Source organism: Hibiscus syriacus, unplaced genomic scaffold (genome assembly GCF_006381635.1).
Source record: "Hibiscus syriacus cultivar Baekdansim isolate YM2019G1 unplaced genomic scaffold, ASM638163v2 tig00110384_pilon, whole genome shotgun sequence".
Lineage (NCBI taxonomy): Eukaryota > Viridiplantae > Streptophyta > Magnoliopsida > Malvales > Malvaceae > Hibiscus > Hibiscus syriacus.
The window spans coordinates 4,869,601-4,889,081 of record NW_024062715.1 but is presented as its reverse complement, the minus strand read 5'-3'; the positions used below and the strand labels follow the sequence as shown (position 1 = coordinate 4,889,081).

At 34.2% G+C, this 19,481-nt stretch overlaps 1 protein-coding gene across 1 annotated transcript; it reads left to right on the top strand.

Moving 5' to 3' along the window:
- Positions 1-16,445: 16,445 nt before the first annotated feature.
- Positions 16,446-19,039, top strand: LOC120122197 (erlin-2-B-like). Its single transcript, XM_039141401.1, has 9 exons — positions 16,446-16,571; positions 17,169-17,289; positions 17,431-17,498; positions 17,588-17,647; positions 17,732-17,890; positions 18,165-18,311; positions 18,418-18,632; positions 18,717-18,825; positions 18,929-19,039. The coding sequence occupies exons 1-9, from the start codon at positions 16,455-16,457 to the stop codon at positions 19,001-19,003; spliced, it is 1,071 nt and encodes a 356-aa protein (XP_038997332.1). The 5' UTR covers positions 16,446-16,454; the 3' UTR covers positions 19,004-19,039.
- Positions 19,040-19,481: the final 442 nt, after the last annotated feature.

Sequence of the window (19,481 nt, the reverse complement as noted above, 5' to 3'; positions counted from 1 at the left end):
TGTTGTTGTATGTGAACTCTGCCAAAGGTAAGTGATCCTCCCAACTACCTCAAGGTCCAAAACGGTGCATCTAAGCATATCTTCCAAAATCTGAATGACACATTTGGATTATCCATCAGTCTGAGGATGGAAGACAATACTGTAGTGCAACTTAATACCCAAAGCTCCATTCAAGGCCTTCTAGAATCAAGAGGTGAAATGCATATCTCTATTGGATATGATCGAGCCGGAGACTCCATGCAATCTCATAATCTTGCAGATGTAAAGTTGAGTCAATCTCTCTAATGTGTATTCCATACATGCGGGAAGAAAATAAGTAGATTTGGTCAAGAAATCCACTATAACCTACACAGCATCGTGCCCAAATCTCGTCATCAGTAGATTAGTCACAAAGTCTATCATCATTTTTTCTCATTTCTAACGCAGAATATGAATCAGCTACAGAAATCCTGAGGGAACCTGATGTTTCACCTTAACTTGTTCGCACCCTAAGCACTTAGCAACTTGGATACTTCTCTCTTCATGCCAAGCCACCAATACAATGGTCATAACTCTTGGTACATCTTGTTGCTACATGGATGAACGGATAAGGGGCTACAATGCGCTTCATGAAGAATTTTATCATGAAGTTGTTTGTCGGTTGGCACACATAAACACCCTCTGAAGTACAATATGCATCATCGCGTAACTCAAAACCTAGGGCCTCACCTCGGAGGACTTGCTCTACTCGGGCCTTCAATGGGTTATCTGAACTCTGTAACCTCCTAACTTCACCCACTAACTCGGGTTCGACTTATGACTCGGCTAACAAACAACCCGAATCAAATAAACTCAAACGTGCTAGCAAAGTACACAACTCCACCACAGTCTTCCTGCTCAAAGCATCTACAAGAATATTCACTTGACCCGGGTGGTAGTCTATTACACAATCATAGTCCTTAAAAAGCTCTATCTGTATTGCCTCAAGTTCAACTCCTTTTGAGTAAGTAGATATTTAAGGCTTCTTTGATCCATAAAGATGTGACACTTCTCATCGAATAAATAATGCCTTAAAATTTTCAAAGCAAAGAAAACTACGACAAGATCCAAATCGTGGGTAAGGTAGTTCCGTTCATGAGGCTTTAATTTTCGGGACACATATGATACAAACTTTCCTTCTTGTATCAAAATACATTTCAAACCATTTAGTTACGCATCGTTAAACACCATGAAGTCTTTACCCAACTCTGGCTGCGTCAAAACGGGGGTTTGCATAAGAATATCTTTCAGTCGGTCAAAACTTTCTTGGTGCTTCTTGTTCTATACTAAAGAAGCTCTTTTTGAAGTAACTTGGTTAATGGTGCTACAATCATGGAGAATCCCTTGACGAAACGATGGTAACATCCTTCCAGGCCTAAGAAATTGTGTATCTCTTTGACATTATTAGACGGTTCCTACTCTAATATTTTCTTAATCTTCTAGGGATACACTCGGATTCCATCAGCTACTAATATATGGCCCAGAAACCCCACCTCGATCAACCAAAACTCACATTCCCAAACTTAGTATATAGTGACGCTCCCAAAGTGTCTGCATAATGTTGTGGAGGTGTTGGTCATGCTCTTCCTCAGACCAGGAGTACACGAGAATGTCGTCAATGAAGACCACTACAAACTAATCTAAATAGGGATGAAAAACTCAGTTCATCAAATCCATAAATATCGCCATGGCTTAGTGAGTCCGAATGGCATTACGAGAAACTCGTAATGGCTATACCTTGTTTTGAAAGTAGTCTTAAAATTGTCAGTGTCCTTGACCTTCAACCGGTAGTACCCTGACCTCAAGTCAACTTTGGAGAACATATATATGCCATTGAGTTTGTTAAACAAATCATCTATATGAGGGAAAGGGTAGTGATTATTGATGATTAACTTGTTCAGTTGTCGATAATCGATGCACAACCTCATCGACCCATCTTTTTTCTTGACAAAGAGGATCGACTCTCCCCAAGGTGATACACTCAGTCTAATGAATCCCCTATCCAACAAATCTTGAATCTATTTTTTAATTTCCTTCAACTCTGTTAGTTCTATGCGATAGGGTACGATAGACACCGGAGTTGAGCCTGACATAACCTCTATGCTGAACTCGACCTCACGATTAGGCAGTAATCTTGGAAAATCTTCCAAGAATACATCGAAGAATTCTCAAAAAGTGCGGATGTCTGTAAGCTTCAGAATGGTGACTCGCGTATCCACCACATGAGCCAAGAATGGTGACTTGCGTATCCTAGGTGGGGCTCCCTAGCTCTATCTCCAGCTCTACGGTCTCTCACCAATCAATCGTGTCTCATTTCAGAATGGCGGTGATGCACTCCAACTTTCCTTCGTGAGTGAGGTGCAGCTGAAAAAGGGTACGAAGTGTCTCCCAAAGCCACTGATCAACATAAATGGGGTCATCATCCCCAAAACCATAGAAATCGAGGACTCATGAGGCATCATAATAGGTAAGACTAGGGGTACAAGTGAGAGCGATGACATAACAGACAGATTCATAATAACTCGGATGATCTGCTTAAGAGTCAAGGTTAGATCATGAAAAATATCACCTCATCGACATCAACGTTTTTAGGCATCTCATACTCAGAATCAAGGGTATATTCATCACCGAAATCCCCAGCCAATGAGTTGTGACTCCCCTTCTGGCCCTCATAACTAGAGACATCGTTGTCAGCCATAATTGAATCTTACAAATAAAAGAAAAGAGAGGTCATTATCGTCATTCGAGAATCTTAAGTATTCTTGACACTCTAGGGGCATGTAGTCACACAGAAACTTACTGACTCTGACTTTTGGGTCATTGGAACGATTAAAATTAGACACTCTGATACATTAAATATAACACCCTAATCCAGTCTGGCCCAAAGATCCATAGATTATGATGCCACATAGAACCACCGAAATGGTCAACCAAAATATTTCTTTTCAAAACACTTATAATCATCAAAATCATCCATCATACTGAATATGGAATATGGAATAGAATTAAGGTTTACAAAATATGGGAGTCCCCCAATATACATATAATATAACCATAGGGTTTAAAATCAAAATAGAGTTATGACTCGAATACACAAGGTCCATATAGAATGCATTCCCTCTACAAATACTCAAGAGATTCTCTGATAATCGGTCAGTCTGGAATGGACAGATGTGATAAGCTCCCTTAGCGATCCTCTACTAACCTGCGCATGGAAACACATTCCATACACTGAGCTCACAAGCTCAGCGCCATAAAATAACTAAGCAATACTACATGCATTCATTACACGAAAATGCCATAATGCTAAGTCATAAACATGTATAGGTGCATATCAAACATGAGATAGGCCAAGTGGTGCGGTCGGAGGAATTTACGTGCATCACAGACATCACACTAGCCTATTTAGAATAAGATAGCTTCGAGATAAAGATCCAAATTTACGTTCATAAGAACTTAAAGCCCTTAGTCTATCTCGAATCCTCGAGAGGTAGGGGTGAGGTCCAGAATTTACATGTATCAAAAACTCATATCCCGTACATAGTCGAGCATATGGTACGATTCTAGAATTTACATGCATCAAAATTTATACCAGTATGGCCCAAAACTTACGTGCATCAGATGCGTACCAAATAGATAATATCCAGATATTCACAAACAAAGGACGATCATCATAAAGCTAGAGTAACTCGGGTGCCCGAACCATTTCTCGAGCGTCATACAAGGTAAATCTTATGTTTTCTTATCTTGCTTGATTTCTAGGTGATAAATTAGAAGTTTTATTTATTTTTCACTTGTATTGAGTACTTGTAGTATATACGGATGCATAACACCCAAGCTTGAACCCCCAAATCAATTGAATAAATTACCCAAAAATCATCGTGGGTATTGATATCTACCATAGGTATCGATACCCCCATGAGTATCGATACTAAATTTGGCTTTGATGTTTTCAAAAATATGTCGTTATCGATACTGACCCTCTGAGTATCGATACTGAGCCCCGAGTATCAATACTCTTATAGAGAGTACTGATATTTCCCTTGCAAAGCAGCCTAATTTAGACCTTACACGAAGAACAGTATCGGTACTGTTCTTCTAGTACCAATACCTACAAACTAGAGTGCTCTGTTTTGAGCATGAAAACTTACTCAAATCTCACCCAAGCACTCCTCTAATATTAGCAAGGCTTATTAATGTATTATTTGAGGTCTTAGAGGTAAAAATGAACCATCTTTCATGTATATACTATAACAAAATAGGTTTTTAGCAGCGTTTTTCATACATATAACGACATTTTTTAAACGTCGCTAAAAATCCCTCATGGCGTAAAAACAAAGACCATAAAAAGCGCTGCCAAAACAAACACCGCTAAAGTTTGCAGCGCTTGTGAAAGTCAAACGTCGCTAAAGGTTATGATCTTTAGTGGCATTTTAAAAAAACACCGCATTTATCTGTTCTTTTGTGGTTTGTTCCCAAAAAACATCGCTATTGACTACATATATAGTGTTATTTTCTGTATAAATGCCGCAACAAATCTTGAACTTTAGTGGCATTTTGTATAACAAATACCGATGTTGACTATGTATTTAGTGGCATTCTTTTTATAGAAACGTCGCTAATAAAAAATGATTTTTCCAAATATTGTTTTCTGCTATTTTATTACCCTAAAATTTTAATATATAGCATTATCTTATAAACTTGACATCCATAACAACAAACTTGAAATCCATAATAATAAATCAAAGTTTACATTAAAGTGAAATATAATGTAGTTTAACATTGTTAACTAGAATAAACAAAACATATATCTAAAATAACACATAAGATGGTGGACTATGGGTTGATTTTGTCGTATCACACGGTTTCTAGGAGGAAGTTGGTATAATTCCTTCAACATTGTACGTCCTCTAGTCTTACGTCTTCGACCATTTTCAACTATATAAGAAATAATTCAATGTAAGTTTTGAAAATCAACCTGAAATTACAGAAAGTGTCAAACATTACCTTCAATTTATAGAGCTTCTTCAACACTAATCAGAACTTTCGAAGATCCAATACCAATCGATTCCTTATTATTTGTTTCTTCCTCCTCTTGAGAAGCTCGAACAATCCGTAAATCACTTAATTTTCTGCTAGGCATAATATCTGCAATAAGGTTGTGTTAAGAAGATAGAAGTATAATCAGATAAGCATAAGAATTATAAATATTAAAATTTAAATCTAGTATTAGTTAAATATCATATTTTAAAGATAATTATAAGTATTATACAAACTTAAACAAGGATGAAGATAATAGTGACTCATATCAATAAGGTCCAAAACATTACTATAGAATTCTATTACGGCGTTTTTAGTAAAAACGCTACTGATAACTCTGTAAAAAGACTATATTTTAGGTCTTTTTACTTAAGTTATTGATTGTCTAAAAGCCATTGACATAGCATTTTAGCTTCATATAGTTGCATTTAGGACATATTTTCATGTGGTGGATAAGTTTTGCCAAGGCAAAGTTTATTTGATTAAATTGATGCTGCTGATGAGAAAGGTTGTTTGTTGATTGTGATGATGCAGGAAATGTCTGAGGAAAAATTTATTTGCTAATACAAATTAATTTGATAGGGCCAATGGAACACAGAAGACGAAGACAGTGAAGAACATATATTTTCCTTGCCAAGGCAAGAAAAATCTTGCAAGTCTGATGCGAATCTGATGAACTGCTGACGTCACCTGCCAACTGCCTGATTGACCTCACATGCAAGAAATCCCTCAAAAGTCTGACAACAGCCAACCGCCTTTCCATTTATAGATGGAAAAGAAAAAATAGTTATTTATGGGGCATTTAATGATGTGAAACCCTAGGAAAATTCCCATTATAAATACCAGTCACAGCCGCCAAAAAGAGGAGAGAGGGGAGAATCATACAGAGAAAATTCCCCAAGTTTGGAAAAAGGCGGTCGCGGCGTTCTTTTTTCCACAGCCCCCACTCGTTCGTCCTTGGTGCCCTCCATAGCTAGGCTTCACCTAGGCGACAGCCAGGCCCTCGAGAGAGGCTGGTGTGCTGGAGCAGTCATGGTGGTGGTATGATGTCACGACAGAGCTCTGTTCTGGGAGTTTTTCTTCCTCTTGTTCTTCATGTTTTACTTTTCTAAGGGCTTGTACTTAATGAATATTTTTTGGATGATGTTAACCACACCATAAACTATTTTATTTGGTGTTGGGAATACTTGGATGATATTTTATTTTGCCGTTAATGAATGATTAAGTATGTTTTTGTTAAGTGTTATTTTGTTCACTGTTTTAACCTTTTGCCTTGACACTGTAAGAGCTTCGAGAAATTGCCTGGTGCTAGGCGAAATATTTCTAGATCTTGTAAGAGCTTTCGAGAGATTACCGTTTTTCTAGAAATAGATTCTTAGATTCGAGAGAATTAAGATAGATCTACGTGAACAATGGAATGGATCCTGGATGGTGATGTTCTAACCTGTCTACCTTAGAGATAAGGAGAGGGTTTCAATCGACTAAAAGGGATAAACGCTTGAGTATGATAGACAACGACTATAGTTCACGCTCAGGGGTATTGCCACAACAACAGTCTGACAAACCAAGGGTTGTAGCTCACGTCGAGTAGTATTGTCATAGCAACCGTCTAAGAATACTCAGTAATCCTGTCAGGCAACCTAAGCATAGCATACCAAATCATTCTTAGCATGAAATAACTTCTCGCCATAGCAAACCCAACCTAAGTGCCCCGTTAGAAGTCTGATTGTGTGAGGTTTCCAGTTTATTTACAAAGTTTTGATAACTTTAGCCTTGACAACTTTTATTTGTTTACCTTTGCATATTTTATTGCCTCGGCCATACTTTTTCGATATGTTCATACCATTTACCATTGCATATTTTCCTTATTTATATCATTAGACTTATATACTTAGGATTAGTTAGCGATACATATTCCTAGATGTAGCAATCTTTTAAAAGCCCTCCAATCCCTCTGGAGACGATACTCACTCACTACTATATTACTTGCATCGATTGTGTACACTTGCACATATTTGCTTGCCTTAGCATATGCATTTACAAGCGATCATTGCTTGCTCACCGTCTACCCACCAATCTTTCTTGGTGTCCTCCATAGCCAGGCGATAGCATAGCGATGCTCAGGCCTCGAGAGAGGGTGATCACCAAGGCAGGCGTGGTGCTGATCAGGATTGTCGTGACAGAGCCCCCATTTTGGGAGTCGTTCTTCCTTTGTTCTTAATTCTTATTTTATTTGGGGCTGTATTAAACGGTTAAATCTTGGATGATCTTTGATAACACTATGAATGCTTTACTTGGTGTAAAACTTTGTTTTGCCTAAACAATATTTTTATGTTTATGAATGATGAATTATGTTTGCTTATGATTTTTTCTCATAGTTTAAATATTTTACCTTAACACTATAAGAGCATCGAGAGATCGCCTGGGTTTGGTAAAACATGTCTTGGCATTGTGAGAGCATCTAGAGATAGCCTTTTGTCTAGATAGTGATTCTTAGATTCGAGATAATTAAGATAGATCAACGTGAGCAAATGAATGAATTCGGGATGTTGAAGTTCTAACTTGTCTACCTTAGAGATAAGGAGTGAGTTTCAAGCGACTAAAAGGGATAATGGCTAGAGTAGGTTAAGACAACATCTATAGTTAACGCCGAGAGGTGTTACTATAGAACCGTCCAAGAATACCTAGCTAGTAATCCTGTCGGGCAGCTTAGTGAGGCATAATAATTCATTCAGAACTTAGAATAATTATTGTCAAGACAGTAGTTTAGCACCAGTGCTCTGTGATATGTCTGAATATGAAAGGTTGTTTGCATTATATTTAAACCAATACTTGTTTTATTTGTTTGCATATTTCCCTTGTCTCGACTAGATTATTCTAAAATCATTGAATCATTCTTCTTAGTTTATTCGTACTAGTTCTTAGTTCGAATACTTAGTAGGATTTAGTTTGTGACATTAGTTCTAGTTGTGGTGAAAATATATTTCTAATCCAATCCCTGTGGAGACGATACTCACTCACTACTATATTACTTGCATCGATTGTGTATACTTGCACAGATTTGCTTGCCTTAGCATATACATTTACAAGTGATCAAGTTTTTCACGGTTCCTAGTAGGAAGTTGGTATAATTCCTTCAATGTTGTACGTCCTCTAGTCTTACGTCTTCGACCATTTTCAACTATATAAGAAATAATTCAATGTAAGTTTTGAAAATCAACCTGAAATTACAGAAAGTATCGAACATTACCTTCAATTTGTAGAGCTTCTTCAACAGTAATCGGAACTTTCGAAGATCCAATACCACTCGATTCCTTATTATTTGTTTCTTCCTCCTCTTGAGAAGCTCGAACAATCCGTAACTCTTAATTTTCTGCTGGGCATAATATCTGCAATAGGGTTGTGTTAAGAAGATAGAAGTATAATCAGATAATTATAAGTATTATACAAACTTAAACAAGGATGAAGATAATAGTGACTCATATCAATAAGGTCCAAAACATTACTATAGAATTCTATTACGGCGTTTTTAGTGAAAACGCTACTATACGTAAATGACTATTGCGATGTTTTCCCACAAACGCCATGAAATTTGTTATTTTGTGGTATTTTTTCTAAAAATGCCACGAGAGGTATAAAGTTATCAGTGTTTGTTCAAAAAATTCCGCTAAAAATGTTATTATAAACCCATTTTGTTGTAGTGATATAATACAAAAATACGAATTTTGCCATGAAATCACTCTAACATGCTTGCATGAACAAAACATACCATTTATGCACAATTAATGAACTACATGTGGTAGGACAAGTTAGAATCGTGTTACCTTGATCCCAAGCTACAGAAAACATTCTTGAATCACCCAAGAGTGAATTTCTCCTTGCCTCTTTCCTTAGAACTCTCACACTTCTCTTGCACTAATTAAGACATGAGAAATGAGTTACAAACTCATTGAAATTCTTTGAAAAAAAGCTAAAAACGTTTCTTCATCACTCAAATCCCATAAAACTTGCTAGAACTCAAAGTCCCTTATAACTCCACCAAAACTCATTTTTGGGAAACTTGGACAAAATTGGTAAATGTGGGTTTGAATGAAAGCTTGAAAGATGAAGTTGTATGATCTTACCTTAGAATTCACAATGGAGTCTTGGATTTCTTAAAGTTATCAGCTTTAGCTTAACTTGGGAGGGAAAATGATAATGAATAAGTGAGGAAGAAGACAAGGCATAGGATGAAAAAAGATATGAGAGAAAACAAACGTGATATCACCCCTCTTAATGGGAATTCAACCTTTGGTTTGAAAAATGGGTTAATTTTTTCCCAAGTAATCTATATTTGGTCAAGATTAAATCATCCATTATAAAGCTAATTGAGCTCATCCCAAGCCCAAATCAAATCCACTTGGGTCCAAGGTTTCATATACTAGAGTAAAATCATTCATAAGCCCAAATGAATAAACCTAAAACTCTTAACCCTTATTTTAGGGCATTACAAGTTGGACCAAGTTTAGTGTTTATGGGCTTGAGTTTGGGCCAACAAGTTTTATATTAGGGGATGAGTGTTTTATGAAATAGAAAGTTAAGGGACAAAAATGTAAATTTTCCCTTTTTAGTTTAAAAACTAAAAATTCCTCTCTATAATATGATTTCCTTTTTTTAGCTCAGCAAACACTCATCTTCTTCTTCCATCATTTCTCATTTCTTCTTCCATCTCAAGTTGAAGGATTAAAGATTTCAAGTTTAGTTTGGGTCAAGCTAAGGTAAGATAGTAACCAAAAATGGGTTTTTTTTGGAGAATTAAGAAACTCAAGGGATTTTGGCTCTAGGTTAGTGGATTCAAGTTATATATAATGTCTTTAACTTAATATAAGAAATGAGTTAAGATAATAACATCTTTCCTTACCTTTGTTTAATGAGAGATGTGGGGGAGAAATCAAAATCAAGAGGGAAAGAAAAGTTGACTTCGGGTTGATTGGGGAGAGTTCTAGCCATCAAAAGAAACAAGGTAACCATACTTATAACTCTTTGATACTCTTTGTGGGTCATTAGAGTTGTGGCATTTGCTCAAAAGTTTAGTTGAAGCATGATAAGTTAATTCTATGGTAGATTGTATGTTTTAAAATTATAGCATGTTTAAAAGCCTTCTTTATGACCCTTATATCACATATAAACATTAAGCATGATTGGGGACCTCACTAAGGTCTTTGGGCTAGAAGAATAAGATTTTTTGTGCTTATTTTGTGCACTCTATATCTTGGGTCTCGATACTGGAGGTTTAGTATCGAGAAGGTTCTTCATTTTCGGGGAAAATTCATGAATTTCTGGGTAGTGGTATCGATACTTATTTATGAGTATCAATACCGGGGTCACGGTATCGAGATTCCCAAGAGTAGTATCAAGATCCATTTTCTAGTAGCCTTTTTAGTATCGATACTTACATAAAGTATCAAAACTATTGTCATGGGTATCGATATTGAATGGTCAGTATCGATATCAACAGTCTGTTTTGGGCAATAAAGTTTAATTTTAAAGGGTTTTGACTCGAGGTACTCCAACACTTCAGTATATCATCAAATAAGACTACAAGTGACAACCCTAATGACACTTAATTAAATTTAGGAACAAGATCAATTAGGGGACATAAAACTAGACTTGATTGATGCTCGAGAAGCGATTAGGACACCTGAGTTCCTTTAGTAAGATATTGGTATCGAAGTATAGAATCATTCCGGATATCCTTCGCTAGTGCGCGAGGTACTTTAAAGTGACTAACTAGGGTCGAGGCTCGACACTCGTGAGGGGTGGTTAGTCGAGGGTGTTGTGTTTGATGTAGAGATTTCGGGCCTCATCCTCAGTAGACTAGAGGGGTGCATGAGCTCCGAGATTCGCACCATGATATCTACCATAGAGTAGAGAGTGCAGTATACGAGTATACTCACTATTGCAGTTTATTAGTTAGCTTGAGCTTGACATGAACACTTTTAGTATGACTTAGTTGTTAGTGTAGCACTGTGCTAGTTAGCTCAGTATTTGGAATTTGTTTTCTTTCGCATGATAGTCGAGGAGATGTCGGAGGACCTTTTTTTCCAACAATGATCCAAACCAGACTACTGCAAAGTATGTCTCGAATCCATCCTTCAAGGGCATGTATATTTGTAAACTCGTTTTGTATATTTGAGTCATAATTTATTTTAAATGATGGTCTGTATGATTTCAATTATTATTTTGGGAGGGAGCTCCTAATGTAAACTAATTTATTAAAATATGGTTGATTTGTCTTGGCATGGGTATTTACGAATAATTATTTCAGATTTAAAAATTAAAGAAAAATTTTGGTTAGTCACTCCGGTGGTTTCGCATGGCATTCAGATCGGTCAAATGTGTGTCTTAAAGGTCTAGGGTGTTACATTATCGATACCCCCTTGAGAACCGATACCAAAAATGGACATTGGAAAATTAGTTTCGATACCTAACTGGCTGGTCTTGGAACTAAGTATCAATACTCTCACCCCTAAAAATACCCTGATTTTTGCCTCTCATAAAAACAATATCGGTATTATTCTTACAATATCAATTCTCATCTTAAAATGCCTTGTTTGGGCAAGAATTTAGCACTCAAACTCACCCATATTGCTATTTTGGGGTTCCCAATCATTATTAATGTTTTATGTGATCACAAGGGGTTATAAATAAGGCTTTTAAACATGTTAGAACTCTAAAACATGAAATTTACCATGAAAATGCTTAACATGTTTCAAACTCGACTCATAAGCAATACTGCATTTATAATGACCCACAACGGTATGAAGGATTTGTGAATGTGTTCCATGGTATTCTAACTGCTAGAATTTTCCTCAAAATCAACCAATGGTCAATTTCTCTTTTCCCCTAGCTTTAGAGCTCTCCCACACTTCTTTCACTAAACACAACAAGAAATAAACTACTAAGTTATCTAGGGGCTTGGGTTAGAGTTAAGAACACTATAAATAACTTAAATCCACTTAAAACAAGCTTGGACCACTTAATTCCCTCAAACCTCCTTAAAACTCAATTTTGGTTTCTATGGCTAAAACTTATGATATGAGGCTTAAAATAAAACTTGAAGGGTGTGGATTAATATTCTTATCTTGATTAAACCAAAATAAACTTGAAATCCTTAAAGTTTCTCACTTTGTTTCACCTTGGAATAGAAGAAGAAGAGATAAAATATGAAAGGAAGAGGAAGAGTGTTTGATGATGTTTGGGGGAGTGGTTTCGTGAAATCATAAAATAGAGAGATGCTTCAACTCTTGATTTAAAAATAGGTAAATTGCACTTTTGGCCCCTCTTCTTGTTTTCTTATAATATAATATTCACCACTCTCTAACTCTTAGGACCAACTCAAGCCCACTATCAACTTAATTTCGTCCAAACTATTTTAATATATCCTTTGGGCTCAATTTATGAGTCCCAAGTCAATCCGACTACTGACCCGCGATTCGGGGCGTTACATTGAAGTATACTTTAAAGTTCATCTAAATGTTATATTTCATTTTCAACTTCCTTTGGATATATTTATAAGCCAATTAGGTTTAATTCAATTTCAAGTATCGATACCAATTATGATATCAATATTATTCTTAGGATATCAGTATTATTGAATAGTACCAATACTAAATCGATACACTAGAATTTAACATCTTACCACGATATTGATATCGAAGATAAAATATCAATGCAGATAGAACAATATTGATACTTCAATTGATACTTACTTTATAATTTACCCAATTTAAAAAATGTCCAACCATATCTTTAGATCCTAAGACCTCATATCAGTCTCGCATAATTACCATCCTCATACTTTAAGGCTCCATCAATAAGAATTTCTCACAACACTGGACCTTTTAAAACTCTAATAGATACCATAAGGGTATTTTGATAGTTTTCCTCTCATAAGAATTTTATAATCATTTCACTCATACTAATATTTAAATTACTTTTTTCTTTTACAAGCAATTCAAATACTTAATTATTTGGGGATCTTCTAACATTTTAATCAACAAAATTATTTTGATCATTTTGATTCATTAGGATAATTTAATCATTTCTCCTCGCTCGTGGGTATATTAAACATTTACATATCGAAATTGAGAAATCTAATTATTTAACATGAGGGTCTTATAATTTTCGATCAAATTTTAAATATTTAACATTATAATTTAGGACTAATGACAATTTGATAATTTTACTTGTTTACTACTCGAATAATATATTGTGTATACATACAAGGTAAATGAAGCATCACATTTAAGAATTTATGTTTCTTTTTCAAAAAAAATAATTTTAATTTTTACTTTTCATTATTAATGATAATCTTAGTCTTAGTTATATGTTATATCTTTAAAAAAATTAATTTAATGTAGTAGTTAATTATTTAACTATTTTTCTCTTGTATATATTTTTTTATAGAAAACTGCAAGTTTTATTAAAAATAAAAAATATTTAGAACTACAATGAAGATTTACAAGTATAACCGTAAATTAAAATGTAATTAGGACATTTTTCCTATCACCATTGACACAAAAACTGGCAATCTAGATCATACGAGGACCAAAGAAGGAAAATATTAAAATCCTAACTAAAAAACTCGAATAAAATAAAAATATGAACATGGTCCAAAGCAGGAAAGATCGTCATGGTAACAAATAAGTTTCATCTTGATCAGTTGTGGGGATGTCAAATCCAATCATGAGAAAAAAAAGATAAACAAAATAACGACCAAACAACCGAAAACTACCAAAAGGCATAGATAAACATGTCACAAAAGCATAGATAAATGTGTCACAAAGATATAATTATTCTTAATAAAAACTAAAAAAGAAACAAAGAGAAAAAGAAAACTGACAGTCGGTTCACAAAGATATAATTATTCTTACTAAAAACTAAAAAAGAAACAAAGAGAAAGAGAAACTAACAGTCTGCAATCAACATCAAAATTGGTATCGTCGTCTGTTAAAGAAAATCAAAAAAAAAAAGTTGATTTGATCTATAAAAGAGACACAACCTGTAAAGAAAAAAAGGAGAGAGCAACTAGGGTTACTTTTCTTTTGTATTTAAATTTAAATTATTTTAGAGTTATATGAATTTGTAACGCATGCGAGTAACACATATTGATTATTAGTTAATTAATAATTGTATTTAAAATAAAATATTAATAATTAAGTGTTTAAAAAGTGTGAAGTGCATAAATGATTTTTCAATTATAAGGTACTATTTTGTTGAGTCTTCCGACTACTAAAAATTATAAAATGGTCATCCGATTATAGAATATTATATCTAACCAGTAAAAATATAAAATATTCACCAAACTATTCATACGTTCCAAGCTATTCATTTTCTATTAAAAATTGATAGCAACTTAAGTTGGACGTAAATTTACTGACTGAGATATGATAATTTGATATCAGAATCTCAAATGATTATAATATCTTAATTATCGTGTTAATGTCCACATCAAATTTTCGTTAATTTTTTAACTAAAGCTAATAAGTTTAGAACATATAAATAATCAAATGATTATTTTATAAATTGATAGATTCAATAAAATAATATTGTATAATTAGAAGATTATTTTTATAACTTCTATTAGTCGAAAGATAATTTATATACTTATCCCTTAAAAATATCAATCGAGACCAACACTAACTATTCGAAGAAACATGAAAGGCTATTAACACAAACTTTGCTCTAAAGTATAGCAAAGCTTGCTGCTTTGCTTCTACGAGTAATAAACGAATCAAACCATTCAACGATTCTCCAAATACGATGCGCTTAAAGCCTGACCATTGATCCCTCACCACAACGTCTCAAAACTCCACGTGTGAAACATCAACGATCACCATTGATCTTACATATAACTTCAATTTTTTTAAATATTATGGGTGGTAATTTTTTTTAAAAAAAACACTCAAACAAAAATTTAATATTTTTGAAAAAAATAAGGCTGTTTTATAATTATTTTGAGATCTAATTTATTTATTTTATATACGTGAAATGTCATAATATGATAACGAATTTCATAAAATATATTAAAAATTAAAATTTATAATATGAATTAGAATAAAAATTATATAAAACTTGTCTCGGTTCACAAATTTTAATTTTTTAATATATCTTATGAAACTCGTAATCATTTCGTTACAAATTTCTCTTATGTTATATCAAATAATTTAAAGTTTAAAAGAAGTTTAATTTTAAAAAAAATTTGTCTCACCCAATGTTATTAAAACCGGATCGGACCGGTTGGTTCGACCGGTTGAACCGTGAACTAGTGGCATGTCCGGTCCGGTTAACTCTCAAAACCAGATGAGCACAGAACTGGTAAAGAACCGGAAGAACCGGCTGAGAACCGGTAAAATCGGGGTGAACAGGCTGAAAACCAGTGTGAACCGTCGGTTCTATTTTTTTCTTTAAAAAAAATTAAACCAAACGACGTCATTTGTTAAACGAGCCAAGTCGAACTCGAGTACTACTGAACTCGACTCAAACTCGAAAATTTTAAAAGTAAACTCAATTCGACTCAAAAACTCACGAGTTAAAAATTATCAAGTTCAACTCGAACTCGAAATGTAATATTGAAACTTGAACTCGAAAATGCTTGAACTCAAAAAAAAATTTAGAAGCTCGATTGAAGCCTGAAATTCGAGCTCAATTGAAGCGAAAGAATAGTTCGCTCTGTGCTCACCAAAAAGTTCTATGATTTTGAATGTCAAATTACCTCTAGTATTTATAGAAGTCAGTTGAGATGCTCTTCTATGTTTCTTAGTCATGTGAGATTGTTTTGTTCTCATATTTTTACTCTTTAGACTTTTGGGATGATCTTCTATGTTTCTTAGCCATGTGAGATTGTTTTTTTAAAAAAAATTAAATCAAACAACATCGTTTGTTATTATTTTTTTCAGCCCTAAATTTATTTTTTGATTATAGTTATATAATTATATTTATTATTTAATATGTTTTACCTTAAATATTATGTTGTAGTTGATTTAAATCATTTTGTTTCACTTGATTTTATGTTTTTTTATCTTATATATATCATGACTTGTGATATTTTTATACCATTTAATATTGTAAACTTAAAAAAAGTGTTATATATATATTAATATTACTTTGAATATTATGTAAAATTTAAAAAAAATATTATTTTATATAAAATTCGGTTAAATCACGATTGAATTCGATTAAACCAATAAACTAATAAATCAGTACCTTCATCGATTCAAAGTGCGATTTTAAAAACATTTGTCTCACCCAATATATTTAGCCAACGAAGCCTACGTATAACACCTTAAAACACCTATATATAAAAACGTAATTTCTCGTTTCTCATGAAATAGCGATTTATATAGTAAACCGCCATGGATTCTCCTCAGCAACAAAGAACCGCTTCCACACCGCCACGGCCTCCTCCTCAAAATGGAGATTATTTTCCGATCCTCATAATGGCATTTGCTTTTGTGATTATCGGCTCCACAGTAAGCGCCTTTGTTTTTTCTTCTCCCCACTCTGTATCTGTACGCTTATATCTCGGTAATGCCTTTTGATTGCTTCTTGATTCTCGTCGGTTTGTTCATGTTTTAACTTCATAATTCTTACTTCTTTTCCTTATCCTGCTTTGTTTGAATGAAGTTTGAGTGTGTATTTTGAATTTTTTTTGAGTGATGATTTGAATTCTGTTATGTATTCTTTAAAGGTTTTTTTTATACGTTATGCCAAGCGACTCTTATTTTACTTATTTCTGATTAGTTTTCAAAATCCTAAAATTGAATCCGATTGAGCTTTAGCTCGATTGACTTTTTTAAAAGCCCATCTGTTTGATTGTGTTTAAGTACGTAATTGAGTTCTATATATGAATTTGGGATTATGGATAGTTTAAGCATTTTATATAAAAAAAATTCCTACAGTTGAAAATAGTATCCATAATATCACTTAAATGTTTCCAAGGCCCTGCTTGGTTGCTTAACATTCTCTTCAACCGGAGAATTATTGCTTCTAAGATTGTAGAAACCTCTAATGAATGTGCAAAAACACATTTAGTACTGAAATTCATGTGTGATGATGAGATTTTTCAGGTAATAATTCCATTATCTTCAAGTACTAAAAACACCTTATCCATTTTGCATCAAGTCCCAGAAGGTTATGTTGGTGTGTATTGGACGGGTGGAGCCCTTTCAAAAAGAATAACAGAGCCAGGTAACGTTATAAACTTATGGTCTTCTTTTTTCATTCATAATAGAGGAGTGAGCCAGAAATTTTATATTGGATTGAGAAAAACCATATATTTTATCAACTTTTGAAGATGCCTCCTTATAATGTTATAAGTACTATATGCAGGATTCCATTTTCAGATGCCTCTGATAACTCACTATGAGCCTGTTCTAGTTACTCTTCAAACAGATCTGGTAACCTTTTCCCCAAATTGTACACATTGTGTACCACTTGGCCTATGGCCTATTTCATTTTATTTTTATTTATAAAAAAGAAAATGTAGGTGAGGGATATTCCTTGCGGTACTAAAGGGGGTGTGATGATCAACTTTGAAAAGATAGAGGTAAGGCTTAAATTACTCTTAATTCGTATTTGTAAGTGCAGTTCAAGGTGACTTTCCCCCCCTTGTTGATGGTTGAATTACAAGGTTGTCAATCGGCTTCGAAAAGAATATGTATACGAAACACTTCTCAACTATGGCGTGCACTATGACAACACATGGATATACGACAAGATTCATCATGAAATCAATCAGTTTTGCAGCTCTCATACACTTCAACAAGTCTATATAGATGTGTTTGATCAGGTAAGAGAAGTTGCAACTTGTAACTCATTATACATTCAACATTCAAGGGTAAGGTTTTTAGTTCCATTCGCCCGTGGAATACATGATATATGAAGTCCTATGTTACCCATGTCCAAAATGTACCATATATGGATGTCAGACATGAGCCCTTCATGAAATATGAAGAAATGGAATTACATAGATGGAGTATATTCAAACTATATTATCTTTTTCTTCGACAAATTGATGAAACTTAAAGGTATCATCAATTAAATCATAACATCTTCATTTTTAGATTGATGAGAAGATGAAAGAGGCTCTTCAGGGTGATTGTACACGCTATGCACCGGGAATTGAAATTCTTAGCGTACGAGTTACAAAGCCAACAATTCCTGAAAGCATTAGAAGAAATTATGAACAAATGGAAGAGGAACGTACGAAGGTATTAACTCAGTAATCTTCTATGGTCACGTTAGTTCCTGTTTCGCTTACCCGGTTTTCCTTTTTTTTTAAAAAAAAACATATCAAGCTATAATGTTATTGCGTAGGTTTTAATTTCAATTGAGAAACAAAAAGTAGCTGAGAAAGAAGCAGAGACCCAGAAAAAGATGGCTGTGAGTGAAGCTGAGAAGGCTGCCACTGTTAGCAAGATCATGATGGAACAGAAGTTGATGGAGAAAGAGAGTTCCAGGAGACAGCAGGAAATTGAAAACCAAATGTACAGTGCTCGTGAAAAGAGTCTAGCAGATTCGGATTTTTACCGGTGAAATCATCTTTCCCTTTTATCATGTCAACTTACCATATGCAATAGAGGTGTTAAATATCAGCGTTCTTTATCTATTTTTAGTGTGATGAAAGAAGCTGAAGCAAACAAGTTGAAGCTGACTCCAGAATTTCTTGAGCTCAGATTTATAGAAGCCATTGCTGATAACACAAAAATTTTCTTTGGAGACAAGGTTCTCTACTCTCACTCACCATGCCCCTTTGTCTTCCACTTTCATTGGCTCATTCATTTCTTTGACCTTTGTCTTTCACTATGAACCCTGATTTCTTCTGCAGGTACCCAATATGGTTTTGGATCAAAGGTTGCTTGGTAACTTCATTCAGAATATGTCTAATCAAGTGCATGGTTAGAAGCGAGTAAAGTCAAATGCTTAAAGTTTTCAGGTAATTACTGTCAAGTAAAATGTCGATACAACGTAGTAAAAAAAGAAGAAGGTTCAATGGATCTTTTTCTTGATGAAATTTTGGAGCAAGACCTGATTTTGCACTTGTTTATGGTAATTGTTATTAATTTGTGTTGGAATCTTTTTTATTCGAATGAATGACTCGAATCTGCAAAAATACATGGCTTTTTGTAATCACAGAGCTTTTAACAAAACTCAAAGTTTATGATAGTAAATTGTCATTACTCATTAAGCAAATAAATAGTGGAACTCAATCAAAATAAATTACGAGCTTTGAGTCTCTAACACGTACACTTCAACCTCTTGTGATTGAATCCGAATTTAGCCGATTATGTATCAGATGGATTTGATTTAAATAAGGTTGTCTGATTTGCACCATCAAGCAGTGGGCATGAGTGGGGATAGCTCAGTCAGTTTTTTCATCC